This window comes from Xenopus laevis, chromosome 5L (assembly GCF_017654675.1).
Source record: "Xenopus laevis strain J_2021 chromosome 5L, Xenopus_laevis_v10.1, whole genome shotgun sequence".
NCBI classification, from domain to species: Eukaryota; Metazoa; Chordata; class Amphibia; order Anura; family Pipidae; genus Xenopus; species Xenopus laevis.
Window position 1 is genome coordinate 118,409,117 of NC_054379.1, and position 15,017 is coordinate 118,424,133.

Genomic DNA, 15,017 nt, shown 5'->3' on the forward strand with positions numbered 1-15,017 from the left:
ATAATAAAGTTAAAATTGTGTGTGGGAGTTTGGTCGAGCTTGGTTTAATAAGAATATGAGATAAATTAGAATTGTAGTAAATAACCCCCCAAATGTCCAGTTGCCTTTGATTTAATTCTACTGTACTGTGCCAAGATATGTTGCTAAAACTTTTTCAATAGACTGTTGCAATCTAGTTATATAGGTTGAAATAATGGCTCCTTGATGTTGTACAACATGACATTACTGGCAAGGGGTTGTCTAAAATGATTAACATAATTTGAAGCCTATTGCTGATTAGTACAAGGCTAGTTGCTATTGGGAAGGACATCACAGTGAGTAGGTAGGTCACAAACTACAGATTGTGATGTACCTTGCAATGTACTGTTGTAGGCAATACAGGTATGGGACCTGTTATACAGAATACTCGGGACCTGGGGTTTTCCGGATAATGGATCTTTCTGTAATTTGGGTCTTCATGCCTTAAGTCTACTAGAAATTCATTTAAACATTAAATAAACCCAATAGGCTGGTTTTGCTTCCAATAAGCATTAAGGATATCTTAGTTTGGATCAAGTACAAGCTACTGTTTTATTATTACGGAGAAAAAGGAAATCATATATAAAAATTTCGATTATTTGGACAAAATGGAGTCTATGGGAAACAGCCATTCCGTAATTCGGAGCTTTCTGGATATCGGGTTTCCGGATAAGGGATCCTATACCTGTAGTATAAACAATACCTGGTGTATATGTGGAAAGGTCCACATGGCATCACAGTCAAGAGAATGTAATGTTTTTTTTCTTATTAAAGTCATGATGAAATGTGCATAAAAAACTCATCATTGAAAAGGTTAGGTAAAAAATGTAAAGAGTTCCAGAAAATGGGTTTTTAAGTTAAATGCCTGGCCACCAAAGACATTTGTAGACTTGGTGGAGGAAATGGATGGCGACTGGTAAAAGTCATAGGTAGATTCTCCGAGGATTCCTTTAGCCATGGCATTGTCAGTACAGGGCAACAATTAAAAAGTTTAAAATTATGATATTCACATGTGAATAGTTTTCCTCAAGAAAGCTATGTTTGTTTGTTTTTTTTTAAATGGCCTCTATCTCACATAATAATGTCTTATTTATCTTCAGACAACACCATATGCAGGTGTTTTAGCTTCCAGATTTCCTCCTTCATCTTTATTAATGATTCACCATGCATGCTTTTGTCCCTATAAGAAACAAGAGGAAAATCATTTTATTTTGGTTATACAACACTATGCATTAAATAGTTTATGTTCTTTGTCGATATGAAAGGAAGGCAATATACCATGGCAGGAATTCAATATTTATAGTAAGGTTAAATAAAATCATTGAGCATGATGATAGAATATGTTAAAGGAAATCTACATATTTATTCTACTAAAGCTCTTTGGAGAACTTGACAGACTGGGTAACAGAGGAAATCCATTCAGGTATTATTACTGAGAAAAACGACACTCCGAGGCTTTAAAGGGGTTGTGCACCTTTCAGGTAACTTTTTGTATGAAGTAGAGAGTGATATTTTGAGACAATTTGCAATTGATTTTCAATTTTTATTATTTGGGTTGTTTGAGTCATTTAGCATTTTATGCAATGTCAGCAATCTGGTGGCTAGGGTTCAAATTACCCATGCGCTGATTTGAATAAGAGACTGGAATTTGAATAGGAGGGGGCCTGAGTAGAAAGATGAATAATAAAAAGTAGCAATAACAATAAGGGGCTAATTTAGTAAACCTCGATTTTTTCTGGTTTAGGTTTTTAGATGTATTATAACCCAAAGCTGCTAAATCTGAATTGGAAAATACTGTAATTTGAAAACTATAACAAATAAATAAGACCAATTGAAGAGTTGCTTAGAAATAGCCATTCTAAAACATACTAAAAGTGTGTGAGCATAGGACTAGACAAACTTGAGGCAGGAACTTTACCCAAAACGAAGTTCATTGCCCTCTATCTGACAGTTACAGGAGATTGGGGATGGCACCAAATCCATCATGTTTTTATATTGGGCCTGGGTTGTTCTGAAATCTGGATCTTTTCTTATTGATTTAGAGAAAGAGCAAATTAGTCCAAAATGAAGAATAATTTGTTGAAAAAGAAAATAGCATACTTGGAGTTTTCTGGATGTTTTCATTTTCTCTATATTATATGTGTCCAGTGGACAGGGAATATCTGTAACTTTCTGTCACAGAGGTAAAATAATGTTTATGTTTATTAGGAATGCCTTTCTTTAGCTAGTTTTTCGTTACAATTTTCACAGCTGACCTATTGCCTTTTGGTTTTTGGTCACTCTTGAAATTATTTATTTTTCATTTCATTTTGTATGTGTAGCGCTATAGTAAACTGAGTGGCACCGTCTCTGCTATGAGCTTACTTTCATATATATTTGTGCTCCGGATGAGACCTTACTCTCAGGTGTAAGCCCTCTCACAGGTGTGGAGGCAGGGCGTAGTGCAACTGTAACAAAGTGCTTTGCACAATAATTGGGCGCCAGTGGTTTTTTATGCTTAACCAGAGAACTTTGTTTATTCAACAGAATAATCCACATAGGAGTACACAGGAATCATCAAGAACATAGAGCACAAAGGATAGCATATACTCACAAGCACCAATGATTATAGTCCCTGCAGGCAAGGGAACATACACAGCAGCAGTGAAGCAGCAATTGAAGGTACACCCAGCTTTCAGCCTTTTCCCTAAGTGGAACCCAGGGGAATCTCTACATCCCTAAGTCAGTGCACTTAGTCCCTACTGCTGGGCAGTTAGCACCCGGGATCTTAATTCCTCTGACTCTCCTCGTTGGATCCTTAGGCTGCTCAACTAAATAGCCTGTCTATCACTCCTAGAGTGACCTGTTGCAGAGTATAGCTTATCCTTTACTCGGCCTAATGTACCTATGTTCCACTACCCATTCCCTTCCTGCCTGCTTGGTAAGGGCTAAAGTAATGGACCCAGAGCATATGGTTACATAGACCTTTATACTATAGCACAGTGCCATCTACTGTACACTGTGAGAACAACCAGGGGCAGAACAATGAAAGAGGTCCCCCATTAGGACCCATTTTGGTGTCTAAAACACTGAGGATTTGCCTGCCAATATTATTATGGGTGGCTATTTTACCAGACCCCTACACATGTATTAAGGCTCAGATACAAAACTGGATCTTTCCTTATAGAGTTATGAGTTCTGTGTAGGTTCAATTTAGTTGTTCATGTGGGTTTATGTACCTAATATATAATATCTATTACAGATCCCTGAAACACTACACCTTCACTTCCATTCCACTTTGAGGTTTCCAGGCCAGGGCATTGGTAAGTTTGTAAGACAGCTTTGTATTTTTGCAGATACAAATCCATTTCCATTTGTTTAATACTACACATACAAATGCTTTCTTTCTAATAAAGCTAAATATTTACTAGTCACATTCTGAAGAGTCACAAATACCCTTTTTTTACCAGAGATGCAAATCATAAGGTAAATGTATGGTTGTGGGTCTGGGGATAAATCTCCCTGGAACTTATCAATACTGTTGCCCTCCACCAACAGCCAGGAATTCCAAGGTTAATGAATGACTCACTACTCTCTTGGTCTAAATGTATTACCAGTGAATGTATTTATTTGTTCTAATACTTCATCTATTGATAAAGTTGATCCCGAGGCTTTCTCTCAAGCTGAACTTGATACTACAGGTATGGGACCTGTTATTCAGAATGCTTGGGACCTGGGGATTTCCAGATAACAGATCTTTCCATAATTTGGAACTTAAATCCTTAAGACTACTAGAAAATCATGTAAATATTAAATAAACCCAAGGCTGGTTTTGCCTCCAATAAGGATTAGTTCGGATTAAGTACAAGGTAATGTTTTATTATTACAGAGAAAAAGGAAATACTTTTTAAAAATTTGAATTATTTGGATAAAATGGAGTCTACAGGAGATGGCCTTTCCGTAATTCTGAGCTTTCTGGATAAGGGGTTTCCGGATAATGGATCCCATACCTGTACTAAAATCCATTCTGCAGTGGCCTGAAATGGGCACAAGTCACTGAACATGTTTCGAGACGTAATATAAGCAACAGATTTCTGTGATTTGGTTAATTTGGTTAATTATTCCAGAGGAAATTTCAATTCAATCTTGCCAATACTTACATTCAAGGTTCCCGATCGTATAATCCTTGCTGCAAGCTTGATTGCTATTGCCAGAGATGAGCATAAAATAATGACACCCGAAACCAAGTTGATGATTTGAAGAATCAGATAGTACCACTGATAGAAGTAAGGATCTGTACATACATTCGGAAATTTGGCATAAGGAAACGGAAATTTAATTGCATATCCAATGTAGTTGGTTGATGAGCTTCCAGCAAAGGTATAGTAGCAATATGGACCAATAAGGATGGAAGCAATGGCCAGTACCAGCTGAACTGGTGTTCCAATGACACTTAGTAGTGTAAACATGAATGTAGCTTCCCACTGGAAAAAGACATTGGGTTATCATTACCAATTTGTCAATAAAGAGGTGTTAATGGAGCTGCACATGAACACAATTCAATAACTAGTATTAAAAACCTACATTTTACCCTATTTTCCTTAAGGTTGAACCACACATCCATAGGCTTTTTACTACTTAAGTTTATCTGAAGGGTTAGTGGTAAGTCTGGAGATTGCAATGAATGAAAATGTCCATCGAACATAAGGATATATGTGCACATCTATGGCCAGCTTAAAAGGTCATTAATCAGATAAAAAAAGACAATGTTGCAGAGTTCAGAAATGCTTAGGTATAGTAATAGTTATTTCACTGGAAAAATCCTAGTTTTATCTATTACACAAAGCAGACTTTGGTGCTGTTCTGTTGCTGCTCTAGAGAATATGCAAAGCATCATTTTGAATGCTAACCATCATACTTTTAACCCTTTTACTTTTAAACACAATTGCCCAAGTGTTTATTTGTTAAATGGGCTCCGGCAATGATTTTTAGAGTGGGAAAGATAGTTCTTTAGGTGCAAGTCTGTTGATGCAGCCCAGGAACAGCTTTGGGAACCCTGGAATTACCTCCATGCTCAGGGTGGCAGTAGCTCAAAGGTTTCCTTGCTCCAATAGACACACTTGTGCACGGTTTTTGTAACCAAAAAAAAAAGAATAGTGTCAAGATGTATACGTGTCCATCTCAGCTCAGAAACACTTGCACTTGCATCCATAAAAGAGCCCTCTTTCTTGGCCAAAAAAGGTAACATTTTCATTTCAACTATTCTGTTAGACATCCCTAAATCATTTTTTTGTAATAAGTTTTATGAAAAAGTGTATATTGGTATTTTCAGCATAAAGAACTGTACAATACTACCCTACACTATAATTACTATACTAGACATCTGGCTGTTGAACTCAAGACTGGCAGGTCAGCTGTGCTGCACAATGCTTGGTACTGAAGCCTAATAAATTTAACCTAAGATAACCCTTTACAAGTTTCTACTGCAATTCTTACTTCTCACACTTGTCTATCTTCTGCTGTCCTGCTCATCTGGCATCCAAACTGGGGGATGTTCCGCATAGGTGCTGCCAAAGGGTCCAAAAGGGAATCATTGAATACCAGTGTCTTCAGGGGTCAAGTTCATTAATGAAGGGGTCAGAATGGCAGTGGGCAGTCCCTCTTTGCAGTCCAATGTTAACAAAACCATTACAGCTTTAACTGCAGAAAAGTTTATTTCTATATAGTCATCCGTGTTACTATCTCTGACATCCTGCTGCTATATTTCACATTTATCAATTTACTTCCATCTTGTTCGAAACATCCCAAAAACATCCTTTGATACCATAATGCACCCTGTTGTTTTGACTCGTTGCTCAATGCTTCCCGTCTGCCCCTCCACCATGATTTTATTTACTGCACCTAGAATAAGATATTAACTTCTCTTCGCTAAGATGTAAGAGGGGGGTGGCTAGCAAACACGTGACATGCTCACTCCGTTACAATACGTTATGCCCTGTATTTGGTTGGCTTCAGTCTTAAGGAAAGTGTTTTTCTTCCTCTTCCGTTTATAAATAACAAAATCCTTAAATCTGGCAATGCTGGAGAAAAATAAACGTAGCCTTTCTGATGAATTGAAATGGGGCTAGTGCTAAAGAAATGTGTTATTTATTACAGGGGGAAACTGCAGGATCAAGGACAGAATGAATACACACTTAAAAGATTTTTTTTTTTTAAATACTCAAAAAAAAATGTAAACACATTCCCTTCTGTAAACTTTCTCTAGGAGAGAGCTTTTATCCATGATGGGCTATTAAGTCATGTAAACATACTCGCAATATTGAATCTGTACAGGGTCTCTTACAGTGGTAAAATGAATGACAATGCATGCAGGTACAATTACAATACCCCAACTATAATTGAATAATCTTAATAAATACTAAAACATATGCTTGTTCGTGTGGGAGCCCCATTGTTACATGTTAAATGACACCCATCACTTTTTACCTATAAATATGTATATATATACTGTATATAGTGAGAGGTATAAAGAATTGTACAATATATTGAAAGCGTTAAATTAGCAATGTCTCTCTCAAATGTTGTCTAATAAATCTAGATAAAAGTTCTAAGTAGATTTACCAGTGATTTTTTTGTCCATTCTCTGTAGGCCAACAGTGTGAGAATACCAACAATAAGTGCCTGTGAATGGGAAAAATATGTTAATATTGTATTATTATCAAAGATACTGTTAAATGACTATACACATAATGCTATCCAGTCCACCCATGATTAGACTATGGATTACTTTACTTTGAATCTTATCAAGCCAAATTACATGAAGAAAGTAGCGTCTAGGAGACCTAGAACCAAACTGCTTGCATTAAAAAAAAATTTGTGTTTTTCACTGTTACCCATTTTATTAAAAGAATATTCTGTTACAACCAGTTGATACTCAGGGTCTGTTTCTTTCACATGAGAACTATGCTGATTAGGAGGTTACTTGTATAATGTGTCTTATGTTTGCAGATTAAATGTTTTTCCCATGTACACATGGATTGTTCTTTAGTATTAGGGATGGAAAAATACATTACTGACAAAAAATGCATCTGCACAAAGTTGCCTAACGAGGAAACTTCGGGCGACTTCGGAAAATGAAGCACTCCGAGTACCATCCCGCCTGCGATTCAGATTGTAGCCGGTGGGAAGGCTTTTCGGGGAGATTAGTGCCTGAAGAATAGGCGATTAGTCACCGGACGACTAAATCTCCCCGAATCTTCCCGTGTGTCTTTGACCTTAGAGGAGAAAGATATATAGGGTTTATTTTGTATTTACTGAGAGGGAGGGATTTGTCTCATTGTAAAAAGCAACCAACAACAATGTTATCTACAATGCTATCTAAATCTTATTAGGGGTTTGTTTTTGGATATACTTCAAAACATAGTATGAAAGTAGGTTCACATAGATTATTGTAAAGAGAACATTCCATCTCTGCTTATTTTCAGCATCATCTATTTTTAACCACCAATAATGTTATTGCTACTGTATCGCAGTCTATGAAGAGTGTTTCAGCCAAGGCAGATATGCAGACAAATATTTTCTTTGCATTAAAACGATTTATCAGTCTCAGGATTAATCCATTAATCTGCCCTTTAATCTTTGTAATTGTATATATTTTACACTTTATATTGTTGTTTCCCCTGTCTATACTCATGTATATGCACACAATTTATTGTAAATGTAAATGAAAGTAATTCCTTATAAATATTCATACAACCAAAAATAAACTCTGATTATAAATAGGGCATATTTTTCCATGAGGCCACAGTGAAGTTTTCCAGTGTGATACAATCAGATCAGTTCCATCTTGTAAGCATGGAAGGGTTTAAGTGAGTAGTCTGGGATTAAATCATCTCAATACTTGTTTAATAATTTGTCTAACAACACTTTGGCTGATAAGACTGAATTGTTTAATAGTACCACTTCTTTACAACACTAGCAAACAAAAATATTGGCACACACCGAATAGACTAGTTACAGGAACATAGGACAATTTAACTGGCTAAAGCTTATGCTTATGGGTTCCTAACGATAAATAAGGTATTGGCAATGTACTGGTGTATATTACAATAGGCCTAGAGATAGCTGAGCCTGGAAATGTTTGTACCTCAATCTACTGAATTTTCAATACATTTCTAGTCCTGCAGGTTTAGCTGCTCTCTGTTGAAATTTGTTTTTAATTCTTTTTCATTTAAATGCTGCTAATATCGGGTCCAAGTGTCTAAGTTTTATTCTAGTCAAATATAATATAATGCATGTGTTATAACTGGCTTGCCATTTACTGAATGTTAATTAATTGAAAACATATAAGTTTCCACTAGTTCTGGCCTTACAATCTAACTATAAACACGTCCTCCACCTAGCCTTGTCTCCTCTGCTATTCCAGATATGAGTTGCCCACCTCAACCCCTATACCACCATGTACCATCCCCATGCTGTCTATTGCTGCATCATTACAGGGCTCTCTTTTCACCCTCGCATTGGGGTGAATTTTTGCCAGCGAAGGCTCCGCCACACTTCGTGCAACTTTGCCAGGTGCAATTTTTGCTACCACTACGCTGATTCATTAAAATGCAAAGTTGCATCTCTGTAGATCAATTTTAATAGGGCGGGTACATATATGTTGTATAGACGTCTTTATTAGAGATTAGCTGCAAATGCTTGAAGTGGCCACTTATTATTACAAATGTCCAAGGAAGCATAACAAAGACAGAAGAGATTATCTAATGCCCTAGACATGAGCCCAATGCCCACCCTATAAACAAATGTGGCATGCCCCTCAAATGGTTGGGAAAAAAAATGTTAGCATAAAAATCTTTAATAGTTAGTTCTTTTGAAGGCAATCCCGCTTTAAAATATGAAAAAATTCTATCGTTTTTAGAACTTTTATGACTTTTCGGCATACAGGATATGATGTCACTGACATTAGATTGAGAAGGATGTAGCTTTATTTTATCAGTTCACCAGGTCTAAATTGGTGAAGGAAACTCTGGCGAAAGAGGAAAGAGGTAACGTTCTATAAAATTCTCACTTTAGTGAATTTGCAGAGTAAAAATTTGCGAAACTGTGCTAGCGACGGTCTCTTTCGCTAGTGAATTGTCCTCTACACCTGTTAGTAAACTGGCGATGTCCCTGTGGATGAGATTTCTGGCAAATTTTCGCTAGCAACGGCCACTTCGGCTTAGTAAATCTGCCCCTTTGTGTTTAGTAGATCTGTTTGTGCTCCTTATTCTTCTGACCTCTTAGCTGGAAAGTTGTTACATAGATCTACAGAAATAAGTCAAATCAACTGGACTCGATGTGTTTTTTTCTTGAAGACATTTCACCAGTCATCCAACTGGCTTTCTTAATTCAGAATAACTAGTACATAGGATCTGGCTTTGCTATTTATCCTCTGGAATGTTGCTCAAATCAGCATAATCTGTTTATCATAATCCACAATGATGTCATTAAATTAGGTGTTGATTGTATTAGCAAGATTGGAGCTTTGATGTGATATTAAACTTTCCAGGGAGAGATGCCAAAACAGCATTGTATGTGGCAGGCAAAAGATGTCGCTACCCCAAACACCCACCCCCCGCCTCTATTCAAACTTGTTTTTTCAGTTTTTACATATATGGCTTCTTTAACACCTCTATTGAACCAGTCGCTCTCCCGGTCTAGAGTCTGGACTTGGCAGTGTTCAAACGTGTGTCCTTTTTGTTTTAGATATAGGTACACGGCTCAGTTCTGACCAGAGGAGCTGGAGCTGCGCCATACACTGGTGTAACTGTTGTTTGGTTTCCCCCACATATAAATCAGAGCATACATTTTATAGATATACCATGACCTGGATGAATGAGAACTTTCACAAACTTGTTACATAGATATTGTAGTAAGTTATCCCGTACACTGGGTGTATTTGGAAAGAGCTTAGCAGTACTGAGGGAATCAGCCTGTTCTCAGCAGTGTGGTACAGGATATCATTTTCTGCATTAAATGTAAAAAATTGCCAGTAAACCCTGACAAAATGGCATGGCTCTGACCTTTTCAGTATTCTTAATCACAAATTACTGTCATTGAAATTGTGTGTAGAAGAAAAAGAACACACATTGCGTCAAACCATTGTGTTAAAGAAAGGTCAAAAATGTTATAGTTCTAGATATGCTTCAGATTAACTTTTTTCTCAGCCGTTCCTACTGTAATTGCCCAATGTAAGTAAAATAGAAATTACGTGAAAGATATATAATTTCCTTATCACCAAAGACTGGAGTCTACATTTCTTTTTTTAATTAATATAGTAGATTATGTTTATACAATCTGTACACAATGATGTTGGTTTTCCTGTACAACCAAGCACTCTAAAGAGATGTTTTCTCTGACTGCATTTTATTATATGTACTGTGAATTAGAAGCACATTAAGGGGCAAATTCACTAACCGGCAAAAATTTGCCAGCGCTGGCTTCACCCACATCGCAACACTTCACCAGGAGTAATTTCGCCTGGACAACGCTATTTCACGAAGATCCAAAGTTGCACACAGGGTAACGAACGCTGGCAAAGTTGTGCTAGCGAAAATATGCCAGCAGTTTGCATTATTTGCATACGGCGTGCAGTTACAGTAGAATGGCCGTTTATGCTGCAGCAAATACATTACACTACACAAGGCCAGGGAACCTTAATAAAATTATATAGAGGTGTTATATTGCCCTACACATGTGCCCACAGTTTAGTTTAGGTGCCATGTGTTATCAAATGTAGGGGGGAAGGAGGGTACCCCCAAAAATTCGATCCTTTTCAGCCTGTAAAAAGGAAAAGACGTTTTTTGGGGCAACTTTTTTTTGAGGGACGCTGCTCTATTGCACTTTGCCTGGTCTGACGTGGCGAAGGCAAGTCTGGCTATATAGGTAACGGTCAGTAAAATCAAAAACGTAGTGAATTTGCATTGTAACGCTCTTTTTCTTCTTCGGGCGACTAATCTCCCCTAAATGCCTTTCCGCAGGCTAGAATGTAAATCTCGGATGGCTTCAGCTTTACGAAAGACGAAGCGATCCGAGTGCCATACCACTGGCGATTCACATTCTAGCTGGCGGGTAGGCATTTTGGGGAGATTAGTCTTCTGAAGAAGTGGCGATTTGTCGCTGGGCGACTAATCTCCCCAAGCAGCCACATCTGCCACCACCCTAACAGCTGCCATTCTGCTCAACAGGACCAAAGATAAGAAATGTATCAACTAATGTATCAATTTAGAACATTTACAGAGTCTGCGACCCGTCCCCCCCAACCCACCCAGAGCTCCTGTAGAAAGACATAAGAAGGTGAAAAATGAAACTTTAGGCTTCAATATTTGTCACAGATAGAAGAGAGAAAACAACTAAACTGAAAAAAGTGTTGGAAGGAACAACCCGTTTAATATGGACCTATATATCCTGAGTACACCGGAGGTAGAGTGAACCCTGAAACATATTTTGTTGCTACAAAAAACAAAAATAGGCTCTAAACCTGGTACCCCTTCTATAACCAGTTTGTTGCTCACTGTTTGTTCTATTTTGAAATATTTCTTCTGTGTAGAAGGTGGGTTAATGAAGCACACTAGGTTATTGCCCTGCAGCAAACTTTAAAAGTGATGTTACATAAATAAAGGATAATAATAACAATTGCCCTCTCAGATATGCAATAAAGCTATAAAAGTAATTTATTTGAGTGGTTGAAATGGAGTGCTGTGCCAGATGCATCATTAGAGTGTCCCTTTTTTTTTCTCACATAAATATGTGTATATATATATATATATATATATATATATATATATATATATATATATATATATATATATATATATATATATTTATATATAAATATGTATATTACCTGGAACTACACCCTCTAAACAGAGAAATTACCAAAGAAGAGCAACTATAATAAATCGTTTTTTGTAATACTTGTATAACTTTCAGAACGCATAACATTCTACTGTCAGATATAGCCAAACTCCCAGCATGAGGTCTGGCTACATGCTTAAAGCTCCTGTTTATAGCTCAGTCTGGGGCTATAATTCAATCTAGTAATCTATGGAATGTTTGCTGTAGAGTGACATGACCCAGCTATGCATCAGTGTAGCACTGAACCTATCTAGCAGGATTTTAAATCATCCAGATCTCATATATCAAGAGGTGTCTGTTATCTCTTCTGTTACTCACAAACCAACACTTTTCTGTACAACTGCCTCAACTAACATGGAGAGAAGAAGCTATGGGTGTTCCCTCTTGGTATCGTTATTGAATATTCAACATATTACAATTACAACATGAGCAAAATTATATTAAACACTAAGGGGGGCAATGACACAAAAGTTGCAATGAGGAGGAACAACACTTTGTACAATTAAGAAAAAAAGTTTTCATTTTGCAATGTAATATTCATTAGACTATTATTGCATATAGCAGTATATCAGGGGAATGTAATAAAAGTCGCAAAGAGCAAAACAATTCGCACCAATAAGACTAAAAATCCACATCTCGCAATGTAATATTGTTCCTTAAACTGTTATTGCATTGCGACTTTTAATTGCGCATTGCGAATTTTAATTGCGCACTCATAAGAAGTGCTTGAAGGTGTCGTAATCTTTTGGAGCAAACATAACGACTTTTTCAGTAAGAAGTTTTATTACATTGACTGCGCATTGGCGCAAACTATAAAATTCGCACACGGTCTTTCACTGTCGGAAGTGGTCGCTAAACAGTTTCCGGGCTCGCAAAAGCTATATTAAATTCGCACAAAGCAAAATTTGTTCGCGCAAAGGCATAACTTTTCGCATTGCGAATAGTTTTTCCGTTAGCGATTTTTATTACATTCCCCCGTAAATGTTTAAGAGTATATAGCCATTCGTATGTTTTATATGCATTGAATCATATAGTATAGACCAATAGGGCAGATTCTAATCAATTAACAGTTGTTAATTACCAGGTAGCGGAGGCACAGCAAACCTTACTTGAGACACTCGGGTGTGCATACTTTTAGCCACCAGCACACCAAGCAATTGCCGTAATAAGTTAATGGCATAATTTCTGGGCACAGTGAATAAAGTATGAGCAAAGTAAATAACTTTAAGGAAGATCTAGGCAGTCTACCAGTGCCCCACTTTCTCTTTACTTAAAGGAGAATTAAACCCCTTATTAAAAAAACCCTACCCTACATAGACCCCCTTCCCTCCTCCCCCTCAGCTTAGCTGTTACCCCGGGTAAATGCCCCTAACTTTTGACTTACCCCTCGGTGAAGATTCAGGGTATCGGAGTTCACGGCAGCCATCTTCTTCTTTGGTAATCTTTGGGTCTTCTTCTGGTGCTTCGGCAATTTCTGTGACTTTCGGTGCATGCACATGGCAGACTGCTCCAGCTGCGCATACGCCAATACAGCACTTACTTCCCGAAGATTATCGAACAGAAGAAGATGGCTGTCGTGAACTCCGCTAGACAGAATCTGCACCGAGGGGTAAGTAAAAAGTAAGGGGCATTTACCCGGGGTAGAAGCTAGGCTGGGGGGAGGAGGGGGGAGTAGGGGGTTAGGGTTTTTTAATATGGGGTTGAATTCTACTTTGAGTAATTTAACATGAAATCTGGATGACATGTTTCTGGGCTGCTGTCGTCTGATGAAGGAGAGCTGATTCTGCAACCCCCAGCCCCCTTGATAACTTCCAAAATTGAATGTGGGGGCCTCATTAACATTATACAGAGCGTCATTGTGCCTTCTACAATAAAATAAACTCCCTGCTAAACAATGGAAATCTATTTCTTAAAGTTAACAAGTAGCAGAAATTGGCTGCCCTGTTATTACATTTTTCAGAAATACCCTTGGGTCTGGGAACATCTAGATGTGTTATCCAGTAAAGTATCTTGCAATCAGTTTAGGTGCCACTGCTTCTGAATATGTTGGTGCTTTATAAATACATGTTACTAATAATAATATTATAATAAATAATGAAAAACCTATAGATATGTCACAGAGGAATTCCATGATTATGTAAAGATACTTGTTTGAAGGCGGAGTTCTTTTATTCAGGTCATGGGACTCCGAGGTGGCTTCTAATATCCCCATATTGTACAAGAGAGGGTATATAATTTCTTATTATACAAACATTTCAGTGAATCATGTGACACAAATGAAATCACTGAACACTGATGATACCACCCAGCACCCATTAGAACAATATAATTTATGAGATATTCACAGATACTGTGTATAATAATAATAATAATAATAATAAAAACTCATAGGACTTGCAAGACTATTTTTTAGGGTATTCACAACATAAAAATCTCTGCTCTCATCAGTACTACTGTTTGTCTTTATCACCTGGGTGCTATGCATGCTATTATTACAATGTGTGTAAAACAGAAATATATATACAGTATAAACCCAATCATAATAATAATAATACAATCCATATATTTACTGACTTTAAATAGATAGCTGTTTTCTTACCAGAGCTCCATTCCAGATTGGACAAGCAATCCGAATACTCCATCCAATAAACAAAGGCTTATTGCTGAAAACTGGGAAAAATCCTAAAATTCCTGATGAGATACTTAAGAGGCCAAATGCAATTAGACAGCCAGCAGCAATCTGATAGACACTAGCCATTTTTCCAAAAAGCTTCCTTTAAATGTTGCTGAAACTTGCAAGCAGTTCTATTACTCAGTCCAAACTAATGTTTCTTGGAAACTGTAGTCATGGAGAAAATCCATTGTTTTCTTGTGTTACCTTAAGATACTATTTGCCTTCAGTGACTTCCGGATATGCAAGTAGTTTTCTAACAAATGAGTGAGCCTGTATTTGTATAATGTAGCCAAACAATTTCATCTACACTTTCCATGTCAGTCATCAGGGACTGTGGGAAACAGATATGTGCCTTCTATTCTCATCCAACCGGTAATATTAATGGGGAATAGGACTCATTATTCTGTAAGGGATAGAAGAAAATTGTTAATGAATCTGTAAGAATGTT

At 37.2% G+C, this 15,017-nt stretch overlaps 1 protein-coding gene across 1 annotated transcript; it reads right to left on the bottom strand.

The window, feature by feature from the left end:
- Nucleotides 1-642: 642 nt before the first annotated feature.
- Nucleotides 643-14,695, bottom strand: tmem212.L (transmembrane protein 212 L homeolog). The gene is made up of 4 exons (XM_018263691.2): nt 14,495-14,695; nt 6,619-6,678; nt 4,158-4,481; nt 643-1,198 (listed from the first exon to the last, which is right to left on the bottom strand). The coding sequence occupies exons 1-4, from the start codon at nt 14,651-14,653 to the stop codon at nt 1,178-1,180; spliced, it is 564 nt and encodes a 187-aa protein (XP_018119180.1). The 5' UTR covers nt 14,654-14,695; the 3' UTR covers nt 643-1,177.
- Between the last annotated feature and the right edge of the window lie 322 nt (nt 14,696-15,017).

Excerpts from the sequence above, each read along its gene's own strand:
- tmem212.L (XM_018263691.2), bottom strand. The coding sequence starts at position 14,653 with ATGGCTAGTGTCTATCAGATTGCTGCTGGCTGTCTAATTGCATTTGGC. Across the intron at positions 6,679-14,494 it reads CAATCTGGAATGGAGCTCTG|GCACTTATTGTTGGTATTCT; the intron begins GTAAGAAAACAG and ends TCCCATTCACAG. Across the intron at positions 4,482-6,618 it reads AATGGACAAAAAAATCACTG|TGGGAAGCTACATTCATGTT; the intron begins GTAAATCTACTT and ends GTCTTTTTCCAG.